This window comes from Peromyscus californicus, unplaced genomic scaffold (assembly GCF_007827085.1).
Source record: "Peromyscus californicus insignis strain IS unplaced genomic scaffold, ASM782708v3 Scaffold_3__1_contigs__length_106647218, whole genome shotgun sequence".
NCBI classification, from domain to species: domain Eukaryota; kingdom Metazoa; phylum Chordata; class Mammalia; order Rodentia; family Cricetidae; genus Peromyscus; species Peromyscus californicus.
The window spans coordinates 69,496,625-69,516,615 of NW_026294551.1; the positions used below are offsets into that span (position 1 = coordinate 69,496,625).

The 19,991-nt window shown below is 51.0% G+C and overlaps 1 protein-coding gene across 3 annotated transcripts in view; it reads left to right on the forward strand.

Annotated features, from left to right (window-relative positions):
* Rad50 (RAD50 double strand break repair protein) overlaps window positions 1-19,991 on the forward strand; it is a 204,594-nt gene that overhangs the window by 28,805 nt on the left and 155,798 nt on the right. The window contains exon 3 of one of the 3 annotated variants that reach the window (XM_052757808.1): window positions 12,924-12,964. The exons of the other annotated variants lie outside the window; for them this stretch is intronic. Coding sequence (XP_052613768.1) covers window positions 12,924-12,964 — 41 coding nt within the window. The remainder of the gene's footprint in view (window positions 1-12,923; window positions 12,965-19,991) is intronic. 3 annotated transcript variants of the gene reach the window in all.

Sequence of the window (19,991 nt, forward strand, 5' to 3'; positions counted from 1 at the left end):
GGAGGTAGGGTTATTACATACACATAAACAAGGAGGTGTGGTTATTACATACACATTAACAAGGAGGTGGGGTTATTACATCCACATTAACAAGGAGGTGGGGTTATTACATACACATAAGCAAGGAGTTGTGATTATTACATACACATAAACAAGGAAGTGGGACTATTACACACACATAAACAAAGAAGTGGGATTATTACATACACATAAACATGGTGAGATTTTTTTACATACACGTAAGCAAGGTTATTACCTCCAGATTAACAAGGAGGCAGATGTAGCTAATCTCTGTAGGAGCCGTCTCTGTAGGAAAGCAATCTTAGGTTATAAATATGGGGAGGTGGTTGAAGGGAGAAGGCTATGGTGGGCATTTCTGCGCATACTATCAACATTCACACATGATCCAGAAGAAGGCTTTGCCATCCCTCTGAGTCTCACCTTGGGGGAAGGGGAAGGGGAAGGTTTGCCTTTTCCCGTGAGTCTGAGCTAGTGTCCTTGACGTGGCCAGCTCAGGTCAACAGCTCACATTCACTAAGGACTTCACACTCAGGACTTCACACTCAGGGCCTCACACACTCAGGACCTGGCACATTCAGGACCTCACACACTCAGGACCTCACACACTCAGGACTTCACACGCTCAGGACCTCACACTCAGGACCTGACACACTCAGGACTTCACACACTCAGGACCTCATATGCTCAAGACCTCACACACTCAGGACCTGGCACACTCAGGACTTCACACACTCAGGACTTCTACTTCCTATATTAAGGCATCTAGCCACTGTCAAGGAACTGCCCTGGAGGCAGTGACCTTGACTTGAGAACTGCCTGGACCCTGAAGCTGCAGGTGCCACAGCCACCATAGTCAAAGCCTGACGTTATCTCCCTTTCCATTCTCCAAGAGCCTGTGCACTGGTTCCTCTGGCCTGCCCACATGCCAGTCGCCAGGCCAATCTTCCATCCCTACCCACATGCCAGGAGCCACACCAGTCTTCCATCCCTATCACACCCAGTTTTTGCTTCCTCGGTTCGCTGCCTCTGATGCGCCTTCCAGCTATACTAACAGAAATCTTTATGTTTTCAACATCTGCCTTCATTGCAATTTCCTGACACCGCTCTGCAAAATTTGTCCTTTCCTGTTCCTGTGGTACTATTTTTAGATCAGTAGTCTCCAGGCTGAAGTCTCTTAGCCGCTGTTTATTTTGAGACAAGGTCTTGTTGGGTAGCCCAGGCCTGTCTCAAACTCACAAGCCTCTTGCCTCAGCTTATTGCGCATGAAGATTACAAACATGTGTCTCCACCACAGGCCCCTGGCTACTGACTTTTCAGGTAACTGTTGCCCCTCCTAACCTCTGAACCTGTTGCAGTGCGAACACACAATGCTGCAGGGCTGACTGAGCTACTTATCCCAGCTTTCCCCAAGGTCCTTGATGTTGCAGGACACGGGCAATGGAAAGCGTTTGTTAGGTTGTCTGGGACTTAGGGTAGGAGGGGCTTCTTGTGGGCGGAGCCCTTGTGTGGGAGGAGCCTCATGTGGGCGGAGCCCTTGTGTGGGTGAGGCCTCCTGTGGGAGGGAGGCCTCGGGGGGAGGCTCCTGGACCAGCCAGGGTAGGAGGAAAGGTGAAAACAAAGTTTACTATAGCTGGTGATCACCCAGTCTATGGCCAAGTCAGAATTTTTTTTTTTTTAATTTATTTTTTTGGTTTTTTCAAAACAGGGTTTCTCTGTGTAGCTTTGCGCCTTTCCTGGTACTCGCTTTGGAGACCAGGCTGGCCTCGAACTCACAGAGATCCACCTGCCTCTGCCTCCCGAGTGCTGGGATTAAAGGCGTGCGCCACCACCGCCCGGCCCCACGTCAGAATTTTAAGACTAGAGACTGTCTTCTGTTTTTTTTTTCTAACTCCATGAGTAGGAAGATGCCCCACCCCCCACTCATGGTGGGTTTTTTTCTTTTTCTTCTTCAAGTCTCATTGCATTGGCCCTGGTCAAATAAATGGGTGTTTTCTGGAGTCTTACATATATATATATATGTATATATGTGTGTCTATGTATATGTATATACATACATGCATATATATGAGTGGATGTGATGTGTGCGTGCACGCGCTTGCAGAGGCCAAAATAGGTTGTTGGACCCCTAGAGCTAGAGTTACCGGTGGTTAGGAACCACCTGATGGAGGTTTTGGGAACTGAAATCAGGTCCTCTGCAAAGGCAGCGAGTGCTTGTCATTTCTCTAGCCCTGAGTCTTCCCTTTTTCCCAGATGGGAGGGTTACCCCTGTGCCTCCGCCCTGCTAGCAGGGCATTCAGCACAGGTGGAAGGAAGTCAGGAAGCTCTGGCTGGCTTAGATGTTGGTCCTGCCTTGAGTGTTATTAAGAATTCTTTTTTTTTAAGATTTTATTATATATATTTTATATGTAAGAGTGTTTTTCGAACATATATGTAAGTGTAACATGTACATGCAGTGCCTATGAAAGCCAGAAGGGGACATCAGATCTCCTGTAACTAGAGTTAGGGACAGTTGTGAGCCTCCATGTAGGTACTAGGAATCAAACCTTGGTTCTCTGCAAGAGCAGCCAGTGCTCTTAACCATTTCCCCAGCCCTTCATTGGGAATCCTTGGTGGCTTTGTAGCATGAAGACACCTGTCTCTAGAGCCCCAGAATAATCTCTGGGGTTGCACCCCAGGTGTTCTCAAATGGTACCTCATTTCTTTGTGCCCGTCTGTCAGTGAGGGGACCACTATGTTAGTGCAGACAGCAGCAGCCTCTCTAATACGAAGGACTGATTCCCTGGGTTTCCAGTGCTGAATCACACCCCAAAGATGATTCAAGAAAGAAACCCAGACTTCACATCTGCTTAAAAACATCCCCAGGAACTTTGCGTACCCCTGTAATTGTGAACAGGGCCCTGATGGATCCTGAGTCCACAAATCCAAAGCGTTAGCCCTAAGAGTTGGACCAGTCTTGAGAGAGGACCGAGGTAGCTGACCCACCCTCATAGAAAACAGAGTGCCAGTAAGAGCAAACTTTTGTGCTACAATTGTGAACTGAGAACGCTGTCTGTGGAGACTTCCCAAGGGTCATGTAAACAGTTGGGATGGTTATATCTTTTAAACAACAGCTTCTGAAAACATTGAATGAAAAAAAAAAACTCAATTTTTCAACAGTTCGGTGTCTTGAGCCAGCCTGAGAGTTCATGAAAGGCCGGCCATACAGATTCCCTTCCCCCTAACTGGGGCTGGGGGCGGGGCTCTGGCTTCTTGAGAGTGCAGTGGTGGCAAGGAGTCGGTGGGGTGGATGTGGTCCCAGTCTTCCATTCCTACAAGCAGCTGTGCCCTGTCATCGGGAGAGAGCAGGGACTCGGGATGTAGCCAACGGGTCGGGGACTCTGTCCCTCTGGGGAGGGATCCTTCACTCGAGGCGCAAGCTTCCCATTTGACAGTCAGACATGAAGGAAACAGGCAGGGCTCCTGGGCTCCAGAGTCATGGCAAGAATGTGCTCTTCTCTCTGGAGTCTTGGCAGCCTTGGTGGGCACCGGGCTTTCTCCAACTGATGGAGCTTAGACTCCTTGAAGCAATGCTCATGTCTCAACACCTCCTAGTCACTGTCTCCTAACCCCACTCCATGCTCTCGGGTATGGGCAGCTACTTAATGTCAACCCTTTCTGCTCAGGTTTCTACTGCAGCTCATTTTGTCATTGTGTGGGGCGGAGGGGGGGGGTGGAGGGAGGGGGCGGAGGGGGTGGAGGGAGGGGCCTGGAGAGGATGTTCTGTGTGTGTGGTGGTGGTGCATGTCTGCAATCCCAGCACTCAGGAAATAGAGGTAGGAGGAAAGCCACAACTTCAAGCTGAGCCTGGGCTGCGTGGTGAGTTCTAGGCCAGACTTGGCTACCTAGTGAGACCCTGTTTCAACTGACTAACTAACAGAAGGAGTTGGGAAGCCAGCTTGCTGCACACGCATGACCCCTTAGTTTGATCCCCAGAGCTCACAGAAGAGCCGGGTGTAGAGGCACATGTCTGTAATCCCAGCTCTGGGAGGCAGAGAAAGTTAGAACTCTGGCCTCAATAAGTCATCCAGCAAGCTCCAGGCCATTGAAGAGACGCTGTGTCACAAAACAAGGTGGGTGGCTCCTGAGGAACGCCACCTGAAATGGAGCCCCTGTAGGTACTCTTCACGAGCACCTACGTGCGCACGGTGCACATAGAAACGCACACACAAACAGAACACGTGAGGTAAAAAATAATAAAAAAATTTTAAATATGAGGAGGGCTTGGTCTAGGAGCTCTTAGCCTGTTGGACATCTCAAATTCCCAGGCAGCCAGAACTGCGTGCAGGGTTTACAGCTTTCAAGATTCATTGGCCCAGTCTGGGGTTCTGAGCCCTTATGAGAGGGAGGGGAATGGGAGAAGATGATGGCAAGGGGAGGGCACGGGGAGAGACACAGGTAGGGTCGTGACTGGTGGTCTTACCTAAGACCAGTGGCAGGATCACCAGTGAGTGTTGCCGGCCATGGTCAGTGCCACGTCTCAGGATAAAATGGCTGAGGTGCCTATTGAACGGATCAAAGCGGACTCTGGCTGCCAGTCTCCCTCAGTCCCTTCTTATAACTGCCTTTTACAGAAGAGTCATTCTGGTTGACGTGCCCCGCCCCCAACCTCTGCAGCCCCTGGAGCTTCCCAGCTGATTCCTGTGTAGCCTCAGCCATTTGGTTCTCTTGGTTCTTATGAGGGCTCTTGTGTGTTGTTGTGGTCTGTTCATGTCGTCTGTGTCCTGTGCCCCCCCCCCACCCCTCTCATAGCCAGGTTCAGTCTACTGGCCATGTCCAGTCTGGACCCTTCCAGAGGCATCTGGCTGTTTTCTCTCTTGTTATCTCCATCTTCTCCTCAACCATACCTTACAACCATACCTGTCCTCATTTTTTCCTTTTCATTCAGTCAGCAACCGTACTAGGCCACAGCAGTGACACATGGCTGTGTCTTAGGACTTGTACCCACCTCCTTTGTGTATCTAGTGTGAGGCTGGAGTTGAAGGAAACCAGCCCTAGAGTCCTGGAGCAGTCCTTGCTGAAGGATGTGAGTGGTGCTTGTGTCTGTCTGGTAGGTTGGGCCCCCTCAGCCAATGGACGGGGGCCATCGGTAGGTTCCTAGCCAAAGAGGTAGGAAGGGGCTTGGTCATTGCAGACCACAGATGAATGAAATGAGGGCATGCTCTCTCCAAGGTGTGGTTGAGGAGAAGGTTTTTATTGTAGCTATGAGGAAGAGCACAGCCAGACTATAGCAGGTGTGCAGAGCAGGGAAAGTACTACATTGAACATGTCCAGTAGACCCAACCAGGCCATGCCGGGGGCGGGGCAAGCAGGCCAAGAGCCAAGAGCAGAGGACCAGGATAGTGCAGAGCCGGGCTATATAGGAATCAGAAACTGGGGGAAGGAAAGCCAGGACAAGGCAGAGGTTTAGGGTAGGACGTGGGGCGAGAAGAGCTGAGAAGAGCCGCAGGTGCTGAGTGCTCCAAGAGGCTAGTGTGCTAATGGGTGTGCTTGCTGAGTGCTCCTAGAGGCCGGTGTGCTAATGGGTGTGCTAACAAGCACCACCATTAGCCACTTGTCCCGGGTCTCTCCTGGACCTGACAGTCCGTTCGTAATCTTGAATCTAAGGTCTTGTCTCTTCTGTGGGGCAGTCAAGCTCATCAAGTAGCACGTGATTACTAGAGCACACTCCATGGGAGCTGGGGGAAACACGGGGAAGTTCTGGGATCCAGATTTCATCCCAGCACATCACAGGGGATTTTGGAAGTGGTGCGGCCTGGTGAAGCAAGCACAATGGTTGTTTGTAGTCCGGCGCTTGCTGTGTGGTGACTCAAGCCGAGTAGAATTTCCCTTGGGCCCGCCAGCTGGACAAGTCAGCGCTGTTCTCCTCTGCGCAGGCCCCGGCACAGCCTCACGGGGCCTGACTAAGGGGAGGCTGTTCAGGGAGAGGAGAGAACCTGGTTCAATGTCCCTGTGTGAACGTGGCTGCTTCTCTTAAGCCAACCAGCCAGGGTGCTCCCCACACCCTCCCCTGCACACAGCCCCAGCCCCACAGAGCCATTCCCAGCTCCTGGCCCCACATCTGACCCAAGACAGACATCTGCACATGCCCGCTGAGCTGCCGAGTGAGGCTCCGCTCCCATCTGTACCGCATGGCACAGTAAGGCCCAGGCTTCACACTCAAGTGGACCCACCCTTGAGGTTAGATGCCCTCCAACCTGTGGCTCTTCCCCTCACTTCACTGTGAGGTTTAATACTATCAGTTCTTAAGGAGTTGTTCTCTGGACTCTGTGTGTGTGTGTGTGTGTGTGTGTGTGTGTGTGTGTGTGTGTGTGTGCGCGCGTGTGTGTGTGTGTGTGTGTTACTTTCAGGCAGAGTCTCACTAAGTTGCCCAGGCTGGCTATGGACTCACTCTGTAGCCCAGGCAAGCCTTGACCTTGCCATCCCAAATAGCTGGGATGACAGGCATGTATACCACGAGATGAGGCGTGAGGCATCGGAGTTATTGGCAGCCATACAGTCTGTGGCGCAGATGATAGGTTGAAAAGTATCGGCTAGTCTGACTGCTCAGGGAAAAAGCCACAGTTTTAGTCTGAGCAAGGAGATAATGAATCTGTTTGCTTTCTTGTGGCCTAGAAAGCTCCCTGATGCTAGTGGGCAAAGATAGTCTACCATCTAGCCAGCCCATTGCTGTTGGTAGGGAAGCACCTAGAACCACATAGTTTCCTCCAGAGGCTTGCCCTTTGACTAAGGGAAGGGAAAGTTAACAGTGCATTCTGGGTCTGGGGAGGGTGACGCCCTACAGATGCTAGAGAGGAAGGGTCACTGTGCTGCCCAGAGCCATCTTGGCCAGGACACCCTAAATCAATAGGGCAGGCCCTTGCCCTGACGGCTCAGGCATGCAAAGCAGATGCCAACTGTCATCCTGCATACTGACAGTTCAATCAGCTGTTCTTACTGGGTATCAGTTTTCTGCAGAGTGACCTCTTGGGTGTGGTGGGGCCATGTCGATGAATCAGCCGCAGGCTTGCTTCTCTACAAGGTGTGCCATTTGGTAGGGGAAGGGGAGACTATTCTAGGTCATCCAAACCTTCCCCTGGGCTTCATTCTAGCTACCTCTCCTTCATTCAGCCTTCACCACACCAGACACCCTGGGGTCCTGGTCCTAGAGACATGGTAATTAATAAATCCGGATGCCTGTGGTCTGATGGGGAGCCCCTTCTGCCTCACAATAAGGTCAGCCAGCTCCGAGGCAGGTCACTGGCGGGACTGCACTAACAGAGGAAGCCTGGGACACGCGCCGCCCCCGCCCCCCCCCCCCCCTTGGCCCTGGGCATCTGGAGGTTCACAGCTGCTACCTGTAGGAAGAGTCACAGGAAGATGGCGTGGGGCTCAGGTGAGTGTGGCAGGGGCAGGGCGATGGTGGAGGGGTGCTGCTGCCCCCCAAGGACATGCCTCCTCTCTCTTAAGGACCTTTGAATGGGCTGCTCCCATTTCACCCACACTCCCCTCTGCAGGCCCACTGCCCACAACAAAATGCGCCCCCAGGGATCAGAACCCAGCGCTGATCTTGCCCAGCCTTTTCCTGCAGTGGCTCTGGCAAGGCACCTAACTTCCTAAGCTTCTTTCCTTATTAGTAGAGAGGAGATAATGACTGCTCCTGGTCTCTTCACAATGACACTTCTGGTCTTTAAACTGTCCTGGAGTGGGGGTGAGGATTTGGACCACTATATAAACAATGGTACATTTTATGTCAGGAGTGTCTGAGAACAGTAGTAAATGTGTAGAGGCCAACTGTAATTCCGCAGAGACTCTTGTCTGTGTCATGGGGCATGGTGGGAGCCACCCTCCAGTCCTTTGGATTCTTGTGTTTGCTGAACACCAACATCGGACACCTGTGTATTTTACCAGTGTTTTATTTAATCCTCAGGACAAGCCTGTGAGGTTGGTTATCATGCCCATCTTGCAGATGAGCTAGCTAAGGCCTCTGGAGTGGTATGCACTGAGAACTACTGCATTGAGCTAAGGGTTACAGATCTAATAGTAGACAGAATTCCACCCTGGCGGCACATGCCTTCCCCAGGTGGTCACCTTCTGGGATGAGCTGGAATGTGTCAGAGTCAGGACACATTCCCAGGTGTGATGGTGGCCTTCAGGGTTGGAACTCACTTGCTCTCCTAGGGCACAGACTGTCCCTGGCAGCTCTATGCAGGATAGGGAGCCAGCCTGGGAGCGTCGCTGCAGCCCTGACCCAGAGCCAGGATTCCCCCTACACAGGGGGGGAGGGAGGAGCTTTCCCAGGGGGATTTCCCCAAGGGGCTGGAGTGAGCCCTTTCCTGGGGTCAGAGAAGGACATTGCTCTCTGGCCGAGTGGGGAATCCCCATGGATTTCATGGTGCCCATGGGAGGGGCCTATTGTGTTCCTAAGGTCCTGAGGGAGAAGAAAGGCTAGGGCCTCAGTATTAGCCTCTCAACCAAGTCTCTGTGTGTCTGGAGCCCCATCTCCTCCTCCCTCACCTACTTCTACCATGAGACTGTGACACTGGGCAGTGACACTTGATTTAATAATGGCAGGAAACGGTCTGAGATTTGCAGCCTCCACCCACTTCTGAGAAAGAAAGAAAAAAAAAAGACACCAGATTGTTCATTGCAGTTGACTTTTGGTGGTACTCACTAGAAACAAGGCAAATGGCCAGTGCTTGGGGATTAGATAATATTTTGTGAGATGACACAAGTAAAGTACTAAGAAACAAAGACCATCCTTAAGAGGAAACTTAAAGGCCAGAAGTATTTCATAACAGATTTAGTCAAAATTCAAGTCACAAAAAAAAAAATGGTCATGATTTCTCTTTTTGGTTTTGCAACTGAATTTTATTTATTTATGTGTATGGATGTTTTGCCTGCATGTATGTCTGTATAGCACATGCATGCCTGGTGCCCAGGGAGGCCAGAAAAGGGCCTCAGATCCCTTGGAACTAGAGTTAGGGACAGTTGTGAGCCACCATGTGGGTCCTGGGAATCAAACCTTGGTTCTCTGAAAGAGCAGCCAGTGCTCTTAACCATTGGGTCATCTCTCCAGCCCCTTATTGTTTTGAGACAGGGCCTCACTACCCGTTCCAGACTGACTTCAAACTTCCTGTAATCCTCTTGCCTCCGCTCTGAGCGTTGAGACTACAGGCATGAGCCACCACATGCAGCTTGATTTCTTTCCTCGCCTCCCAATTTTACGTTGGAAGCTAGACACCATGCTGTATACCTGTAATCCCAGAATTTGAGAAGTGGAATTGTTAGGGTCAGGAGTTCAAGGCTAACCTGTGCAGCATGAAACTCCGTCTAAAAATATGCAAAAAAAAAAATGTCTGAAAGGATGTCTCTGAAATGCTTTTGTTGGTTGTTTTGTACTGTTTTTGTGTTATGAGACTAAGTCTTATTATGTTGACCAGGAGCTTTCTATGTAGACCGGGGCGGACTTAAACTTGTGATCCTCTGGCCTCTGCCTCCCCAGTGCTGAGATCACAGACATGTGCTACCACCCCAGATAATACCAAATATTAACTGTAATTATTACTGAGAAGTAGAATTGTAAGTGCCTTGTGAGAGGGGGTTATCTGTCTTCAGTATTTCCCAAATCTCCGTCCGTGAAAAGACATTGTCTTTTATGTCTTTTGTTGTTGTGAAGGAAAAAGTCCACAGTATTGGGGGGGGAGGGTGTCCTTTTGACTCTGTAGCTAGGCAACCCCAGGCCCCAGCCAAGGCCCAGGAGTGCAGATAGGGCAGGTAATACAAGGGAAGCCTCAGAGGGGCATTAGCCCAATTTGGCTGTCCAGGCGTTACCAGAGAGGCCTGCTGACAAGCCAGGTTACAGCAGGAGACCCCTCAATACTTTATCACTAACCCCATGTTATTGCCCTCACAGGCTCATTGACATCTGAAACTACCTCTCTGCTAATGGCCTATCTGTTGAATTTTGCCTTCTGCAACAGAAGGCAGCCCTGTGAGACAGAACAGGAGCCCTGGCTGACTAGTCCTTGATCTTCCATCATGGAAGATCAGATGAGATCTTGGTTTATAAGAACATGGGGACTTTCTCAACAGCCCCCAGGCTGTGGACCTTTATCCTGAGGCTACACATGGCAGTGTGAGATGGAAATGACTTCATAGGAATCAGGAAGCCGAGAGAGAGCAGGCTTATGAGCCCAGAAATGGATGGAGTTTGACATCTGAGAGAAGCTGGCCCTATCCATGGTTCCAGTCATGGACCAGCTCTGCAGTCTACATTTGAGGAACGTGAAGAGAGAGCCAACTTCTCTTCCATTCTCCATCCCTTTGCCTCTAGCTCTCCTGCTATGGCCCGCTACCCCCACTCCTCTGCCTCAGTCTTTAGCTTCTCTCTTCTGAACCTACTACACTTGAGAAGTGCTCATCCCATCCATTCTGCTGGTCCTGCGGTGACCAGGTATGCAGGATGCTACATCCAGTCTTTCCTTCTCCATCTTCACATCATGTGGCCTGTCGGGGTATGCTGCTCACCCTCCCTGGCACCCCTTCTCCTCTTGTCCCTCCTACATACTGCGAGTCCTCAGTCACCTTGGCGGAGCTGCTGAATGGGCTTCTGTTGTCCACCTCTCCTGTCCTGACCTCGACCCTCTTGTTGGCTAATGATAACTGGAGGAGGCCCAGCCCACCGTGGGCGACCCCATCCCTAAGCACATGCGCCTGGGCTGTATAAGAAAGCAAGCGTAACATGAGCCAGAAAGGGAGCCAGCAAGCATCGTTCATCCAGGGTTTCTGCTCCAGGCTCCTGCTCTGCTTTCCCTTAATGATGGATTATGATCTGGAGGTGTAAGATGAAATAAACCCTTCCTTCCTCAAGTTGCTTTTGCTCAGGGTTTTATCACAGCACCAGAAATCAAACCAGAATAACCCGCAATCCTAGGAGTCCTCCCTCATTTTTTTTTTTTATCTCAATTCTAACCCATCAGCAAAGCCTGTTAGCTCCTCTTTCTAGAATCTGACCACATTCCAACCCCTCCATGCTACTGCTCTGTCCAGGCTACCACCGTCCCGGGCAGGTCTGCACTGGCTGACTCTCTTGCTGAATGGTTCTACTTTTGCTCCTGAGTTTAGTCTCAACTGCGCTTCCAGGATGGCCACTGCTGAAATATGAACTGTTACATTGTTTCTCTGTACAAATTTGTGTACCAACTTTCCTCTAACGCTCTACAATCTCGGAACCCTCTCTGAGGGGATCGGTACCAGCTCAGGACCCCCTCTGAAGGGATTGGCACCAGCTCAGGACCCCCCAGACCAAGGTCTCAGCACAAAGGAGATTTATTTGCCCCAGAGGGACAAAGAGGAAAGGGGAATTTGTGTGGGGGGGGACACAAAGCACGGCCTCTGGATAGAGAGGAGATAGACCTAGCCCATAGGCAAATGGTGGTTTATAAAGGTAAACTGGGAAACCCTGTGTTAGGGTGAGGTGTTTAATTTTGATTGGGCATGTTAATTAGGGCAACCAAAGGGGGCTTTTATTGCTGGACTTCAATACTTTGATAGCTGGATCTTGGTAGTCAGCCTCAGGAGGAGGAAGTGGCCAAAAAAGGGAGTAGACCTTGGTGGTTAGGTTTAAGAATGTAATCTAACAGTTTAGCAAGGCAGAGTGAATGGGGGAGAAGGGCAAGGCCTGCCAGAGCCGCATTTGCCATGCTTGGGCGCCAGAGCCGTGTTTGCCATGCTCGGGCGCCAGAGCCGTGTTTGCCATGCTCGGGCTGGCTAGAGACCCATCACTCTCCCTACCTCTCCTCTTTCCTTTCCTTGTTCCTGCTCTGATCACAGCTGACCTCACTGGGCATCACCATGCCAGGCAAGCTATCCCCTTCAGACCTTTACATTTGATGTTCCTGACCCTAGGAACCACCTTCCCATTAACCCTTTGGGTCCATGTCCTCAGTTCTTCAGTTCTTTTTTCACAATATACCTTCTTAGATATCCAGCTGTCCGTGCACGTGCATGCGCGCTTTGTGTGTGTGTGTGTGTGTGTGTGTGTGTGTGTGTGTGTGTGTGTGTGTGTGTAGACCTTTCTTTCTCTTTTTTTCTTTCTTTTGGATCTCTTGTATCCTAACCTGCCCTTGAACTTACTGTGTAGCCAAGCATGACCTTGAACTTCCAGTCCTCCTGCCTCTGACTCCCAAGTGTAATGATCACAGGCACATGCCACCACGCCTAGTGTTATGTGGTGCTGGGGGTCAAATTGAGGGCTTCATACATGCTGGGCAAGCTCTGCCAACTGAGCTGCGTCCCAGCCCCACCATTCAGAATTTGAAGCTTCTTCTCAATGTTCTCTACCCTTCTTCTGGTTTTCTCCTGGTTTTCTTCATAACAGCTTTACTACCTGTGACTACTGTATTTTATGTATTTATTTATTCAGTTTTTTACTATTTCCAAGAACACCACACACTCCCTAAGGGTAGGTGCTTCTGTCCACTGCTACATACCCAGAGTCCTGGAACAGTGCCTGGTAGGTGTTCAGTAAAAAGCTGATGAGATTGGGCACATTCGGGATGATATGGCCATAGGGTGTTCAATAAGTAGCTGATGAGTGTCTTCATCAGTGAAGATAAATAAACAGGTTGCTTCTGTTTACTGAGCCTTGAAGCAGGATGAGAGAGTGCTGGGGCTTCTCCCAGTTTACAAGTACTCAAGGCTGAGTGAGCAGGAAATTTCAGTAGAATGGGCCTTGGGTAGAAGCCATGTCGCTGGGTCTGTCTTAGCTTGTGTCTACTAGCCCACATCTCAGTGGCTCTTGGAGAACTTGCCAAAGATGGGTCTGCATCATTCACCTTCCATGCCCAATGGCCACTGTTCACTTCCCTTTCTTCTTCTTCTAGGTGCCAGAGTGTGCAGCCACTCAGACCAAAGCACCACGGAGGTGAGAGCAGCAAGGCTGTGTCTAGCCTGGGATTTCCCATGTTCAAGGTTTTGGAAAGTAGCTCAGGAAGTCCCAGGGGACTAGTGCTGATTTCATGGACAGAGAGTGAACCCTGGGACTAGGGGACAGTTTAGTAGTGTCAGAGGTGATGTGAGGTCTTTAGTGCTAGAAGATTAAGTCAGTTTTCTGTTGCTACAACGGAACACCTGAGATTGGATAAAGGAAAACATTTCATTTTGACTCATTTTTCCCCAAGGTAGGAAGCCCAAGACCAGATGGCCCATCTTACATGGGTCTCATGCAGTATCATAACATGAAGGAGGCAGTGGCCAACAGGGCAGGACTTAATGAGGATGGCCCCTCCCTCTCAGTGATCCATACCTGGGTTCAACAGAGCCAGTGACTTCAGAGTGACAGACCTTGTTCAAGACACAGCATGGGAAAATGCCTGGCCGTGGGCCCACAGGATGGCCTTCCCTTTCCAGCTCTCCCCAGAGCTCCTACACGGTGTTCCGAAGTCAAGGAAGGCCTTGAACAGTTTAGTTCTAGACCAAGAATTTACTAAAATTGCCCCCTCCCCAGCATATGGTTTCCTGCTGAATCTCAGTCTAAATGACAAGTATTCAGTGGCTAGCTGATGTACGCAGCATGTCTATACTGAAATATACTGCTGATGTGGGGACAGCTGAGGTAGGGACAGCTGAGGTGGGGACCGCTGAGGTGGGGAACTGCTGATGTGGGGGACAGCTGAGGTGGGGGACAGCTGAGGCGGGGACAGCTGAGGTGGGAACTGCTGAGGTGGGGAACTGCTGAGGTGGGGGACAGCTGAGGTGGGGGACAGCTGAGGTGGGGAACTGCTGATGTGGGGGACAGCTGATGTGGGGGACAGCTGAGGTGGGGAACTGCTGATGTGGGGACAGCTGAGGAGGGGAACTGCTGAGGTGGGGGACAGCTGAGGTGGGGGACAGCTGAGGTGGGGACAGCTGAGGTGGGAACTGCTGAGGTGGGAACTGCTGAGGTGGGGACAGCTGAGGTGGGAACTGCTGAGGTGGGGGACAGCTGAGGTGGGGACCGCTGAGGTGGGGAACTGCTGAGGTGGGGAACTGCTGATGTGGGGACAGCTGAGGTGGGGGACAGCTGAGGTGGGGAACTGCTGATGTGGGGGACAGCTGATGTGGGGGACAGCTGAGGTGGGGAACTGCTGATGTGGGGACAGCTGAGGAGGGGAACTGCTGAGGTGGGGGACAGCTGAGGTGGGGGACAGCTGAGGTGGGGACAGCTGAGGTGGGAACTGCTGAGGTGGGAACTGCTGAGGTGGGGACAGCTGAGGTGGGAACTGCTGAGGTGGGGGACAGCTGAGGTGGGGACCGCTGAGGTGGGGAACTGCTGAGGTGGGGAACTGCTGATGTGGGGACAGCTGAGGAGGGGAACTGCTGAGGTGGGGGACAGCTGAGGTGGGGAACTGCTGAGGTGGGGGACAGCTGAGGTGGGGGACAGCTGAGGTGGGGACAGCTGAGGTGGGGAACTGCTGAGGTGGGAACAGCTGAGGTGGGGACAGCTGATGGGGGGGACAGCTGAGGTGGGGCAGCTGAGGTGGGGAACCGCTGAGGTGGGGACAGCTGAGGTGGGAACCACTGAGGTGGGGACAGCTGATGTGTTTATAAAGAGACAACTTTAAAAGTGTGTCCAGCGTTGAACCAAGCAATTGGCTTTACAGAACTAAGGAATAACCATATCTTGGCAAAGGGCAATGCACAAATGATCTACAACTGCATTTTTTTTGTAAAGGAAGCATCAGGAAGCCCCAGGAAACATCAAAAAGAAATTATCCAAGAGCCTTTTAGATTGCTTAGTAAGGGTGCTTGCCACCAAGCCTGAAGACCTCAGTTTGATCCCCAAGACCCACGTGGCGGAAGGAGAGGACCCCTTCCCTAAGTTGTCTTCTGACCTCCCACACTCACTTGGCACACTGTGCTTCCCCCCAAGTACACACTAAATAAATAAATGTAATTCTGAAACAGAAATTACTCAGAATTTGTACATCTCTTCGGGGGTGTGTCGAGCATCAGAGTGACATACACACATATTTATCGAGAAAGGCATATCTGTTGTTTTGTTTGCTGTTTGTGTTTTGAGACAGAATCTCATAGTATTGCCCTGACTGGCTTAGAACTCACTATGCAGACCAAGCCAGCTTGCAACTCACAGAGATGTGTTGCCTCTGCCTCCTGATGCTGTGATGAAAGGCATGTGCCTGGATTTCCAGCTGGCTGTTTGTTTTTTTGTTAAGACAAGCTGTCATGTAGCCCAGGCTAGCTTTGGGCTCACTGTGTAGTCAGCTCTGACCTGTAACTCTTGACCTTCCAGCCTCTATCAACCTCAAGTTCTGGGATTATGGGTGTAAACCACTATACCTGGCAATATATTTGGTTATATTGGTTTTGAACAAAGAAAAATGGAAACACCTTACATCACGTAGACAGTAGCTTTGCATCCTGGGAAGTTGAAAATGACCAGTCTCTTAGCTAACCTGGGAACCAGGACAGTGTGACCCGCCTCAGCCTGTCTCCCACACCTGGTGAAAGAAACACCCCCCAAGGCTTCAGCACAGACTCGTGTGCTGAGCACTCAGCACATGTGTGTCAGAACACATGGACCTAGAGGACTCTTTGCAGAAGCCTGGATGTTCTGTTTTGTTATGGGCGAAGGCTAAGAGAATCATGAGTCATTTCAGTATTTCCCTGTTTTCTACAAGGCATACTTCTACAATGATGGCATACTTTTTTAATATATGTGTTTTTAATGTATATATATATGTATATATATATGTATATATATATATTTAATGCAGCCATTGAAGAGTTAAAAAGAGGGAGCAAGGGTGGCGAGATGGCTGGGTGCGTAAAGGTGCCTACCATCTGATGATGCAGGCCTAGAAACCTGAGTTCAATCCCCCGGACCTGCAGAAAGGTGGAAGTCGCGAACCAGCTCTACACAACTGTGGTTCTCTGACCTCCACGTGTGATACCTTCATCGGTGCACACACAATACTCAACATTCAATAAAAATTTAAAAACTTACTTTTTGAGCTGTAGTGAATTTGACTTGGGCAGGCGAGCCCCCTGAATAGCCCCTTGGGCCCACATCTAGACTCTGAGCGCCAGGCAGGGAGGGGAGGTGCTGAAGACTTACTACGGTGAGGAAAAGACACACCCTTCTGGCCCCGCTCCAGCCCCAGCTAGCCTGTTCCTCTCCACACCCCACCACTGGCTCCGGGTAGAAGAGCTTTTGCCCTAAGGCTAGTGTGTCACCGCTTCAGATGGTAAGTGTCTGCCTTCTGCAACTGCTGAGACAGCTCAGCTTGGTCCCTCAGAGAGAAGTCACATGGCTCCAGGTCCAGGCTCCTTGCCCATCTTTAGCATCATTGTGTTCACATCCAGAGCAGGAAAGGCAGGAGTCCTAAGGAATCCCCAGAAGTCATTCTGTAAGAGTAGCCACCTCTCAGCCAGGCAGTCATGGCGCACGCCTTTAATCCCAGCACTTGGGCGGCAGAAGCAGGTGGATCTCTGTGAGTTCGAGGCCAGCCTGGTCTACAGAGTGAGTTCCAGGACAGTCAGGGCTACCCAGAGAAACCCTGTCTCAAAAAAACAAAAACAAAAAAGAGTAACCAGCTCTCTAATGTCACCCAGGTCTCCCCCATTCTGGCCATCTATTGCTCCATAGCAAACGACTCCACACTCAGAACTGCCGCCACCTGCTTACGCTGCAGGTCATTCTCTGCTCTACAGAGTCTGGACCCCAGCTGGGGTGACTGAATGACTACGGATGGCTGGCATCTTGACTGGGAGTTGGAACAGCTGGGGCCAAAGGATCCATTTTCAGGATGGCTGGACAGCTGTTCGGTGGTGTGCCTGCTGACCAGAGACAACAGACAACATGGCCTATCAGGCACAGGGACTGCAGGGTGCTACTTTTGCCTGGTAGCTCAGTATGAGTGTTCTGTCCAGCAACATGGAAGTCATATGACTAGCGTGGGAAGTCACATAAGCCTCACTGCTGCTGCTCTAGTCACAAATCTACCTGGATTCAGGGACAAAGACACAGACTCATCTCCCAGTGGGCAGAGCGCCAGTCATGAACTCTGAGCAGTTCAGATCAGGTGGTGCTTAGGAAGTTAAGTGCCTCCCCAACTTTATCACAGGCACATGATATGTGGGGGTGAGGTATCTGAGGCTGCTGTTAAGAGTCATCCTCAGTCATTACTCCACAGTCATCACTGATCCAGAGTCTCTTGATCAAGCCGAGAGCTCACGTATGTGGATGTTTAACAACCCAGACTCTGGTCCTCACATTTGCAAGGGCTTTAACCACTGAACCATCTCCCCAGCCCGCAAGTTGAGTCTTGCTGCTGTGCATTCTGTTCAGACTGAGCGTTCCCCATTTTCATCCCTATATTCTTCTGCCCTCCCTGCACCCCTTTTCTCTCTTGCCGTCTGGGCAGGGTAGAGGGTGGGAGTTCCCAGCTTCCATCCTCTCACCATCCACAAGTCCCAGCTCCGCTGACCTCTGGGGCGCAGAGGCTTCCCATCCGCAAGTGCACCCCTCTGCTTCTCGCTTAGCAGCCATCACTCCCCATTCTTCTTCCTTCCGGGATTTGTGGAAATCACTGTCATTCATGTTTTCTTCATGGTTCTGTGCTTTTGAGGGTTTTATACCATTTGTTTTTTTGTTTTGTTTTGTTTGACTCTTTTGAGACAGGGTTTCTCTGTGTAGCCCTAGCTGTCCCAGAACTCACTCTGTAGACCAGGCTGACCTCAAACTCAGAGATCTGCCTGCCTCTGCCTCCTAAATGCTGGGATTAAAGGCGTGTGGTACCACCACCCAGCATCATTTGATTTCTTGACTGGCATTTTTGTGGCCCTTTAGGAGAGAAAGGGGTTCATCTGTGTAACTGGAAGCCCTGCTGCATCTGCTTAGACGGATGCCTCTCAACTGTGTGCCAGGCTCCCAGCCCTTTGGTACAGCGGCCACCCTGAGCCTTTTGTCGATAATTCAGCTACTTTCATGAATATGCCTGCTTACCTTTGAAGTACGAAGCTAAGTAGAGGTGGATGTCTCTCCCTGACAGGGACCCCAACCCTGGGCTAGAATCCTTTTTCTTACTATTGCGTATGAGCGAGTGAGTACTTGCTGTGTGTATGTGGGCACTCATGCCACAGCACGTGTGTGGAAATCAAAGGGGAACTGTGTGAGGTTGCTTTTCCTCTTCTGCGTTGACGAGTTCCAGGGACTGAACTCAGGTTCTCCAGTCTTGGGGTAACAAACGTTTTACCCGCAGAACCGTGTTTCCGGTCCTGTGCTGAATTCTTGACACCTTTGCTGTGGCTTCCTGTCTCTTGGTCCTGTGGACCTGTGGACACGATGCTGAAGGGAAGAAAGGAGCAGAATGGGCAACTCACAACTTGGGTTATTAAGATGACTCAGCTGGGTGCCGGTGCTGGGTGTCCCTGCTGCTGCCCCACCCAGCCCTGCTCCTGTTGGTCCTCTGCTCTCCTCCACGCTGCCCAAGATCGGAAGACTTCAACTTTCCTGTTGTGTTTGCCTCAGCTGAGTCCGGAGAGGAGTAGAGTGACATGGGGTGCTCTGTCCCCCAGCTCCCTCCCATGCTGGCTCTGCCTTGCCAGAGTCCCTTCCAGCAGTCCCAGGGGAATGCAGGGGTCCTGGCCAGGGCTTCCTACTGGGTTGTTGCTGGCGTTTCACCTTCCCTTTGGATTTCTCTGAACGCTGCCTGCCTGCCCTCCCCTCTTTATAAACAAGCCCTTCCTTAAACTCTCCTGTCCCTTTGGGTGGAGGGGAGGGGTGTGTCTGCTTCCTGCTGAGACTCTGACCTATACAAAACATTTTCTGATTTGCATCTAACATAAGAATAAACAGTTCTCCTGCTGAGCCTCACAGGAGCCCTACCTAGCTCTGAGCTTTATATCCAGGCCACACAGCTGAGGCTGCTGCTCTTCACACCCTAGCTTTTAACTCTACTACAGACATTGGAGGAGACCTGGTTAGTGACTTCTCACTAGAGAATTTGGAGAAGAATATAAGCAGGTAGATGAAGAGAAACCAGGAGAGGGACTGGACAGTGACTTTCAGAATTGATGTGGCGGGTTGGAAAATACCGACAGAGCCGGGGTGGGGGTGATGTAACTTCCTGGAGAGCAAATCCTTGCTAGGTTTGCAAGGTGAAGTTGAATGTCTTGGGGGACATCCAGGCAGTGTCCAGTAGGATTTCCCCCAGGCTTCCTATGAGAAGTCCCTCAGGGGGACCCACCCAGCCTGTGTGATGCTGGGATCAGTTATGCTCTGAAGAGGGTCACGTGCTTGTCTGTCACTGGCACACCGACATGCTAGAGGCCAGGGAGGCATGTGCCTTGCCCACTATCACAGCTGACTCTGGAGGAGTAACCCAGCTCCCCTGGTCCCACCTTTGTGTGCAGACTGCCATTTCTCTACATACACCGACACTCCCCGGCATTCTCTCACCACCTTGTCCCAGCCACCAGTCAGCCCTTGTTATTTTCTTTAATTTGCAGAACCCTCTGAATCACACATATCTCTAGAGAAAGAAAAAGAACACCTTCTTGCCAGTCAGTTCCTAAAAGCACAAAAAGGAAACACCACAAATGGTGCCTTTTAAAATTTTTATTACATTGTTTTAGTTGGGGTGTGCTCCCATGCCATGCGGTGCCTTTGGGGGGTCAGAGGACAACCTATGGGACTGCGCTCTCTCCCTCTCCCATGGAGGTCCCTGCAATCAAGCCTGGTGAGCTGGTGACAGGAGCTTTGCCACAGAGCCATCTCTCCAGCCCTCAGAAATGCTTCTTAGAGCACAGCAGGAGGGTCTGGTGCCAGGCTAAGATCCATGTTGCTTTCTGGTACAGGTGTGTGCTCGTGGCCGTGACTTTGGGATGGAATGACCCGTGCCCCGTGAAAACGAAATGGAGTTGAACCATGATCAGTACTGTGGTGGGAG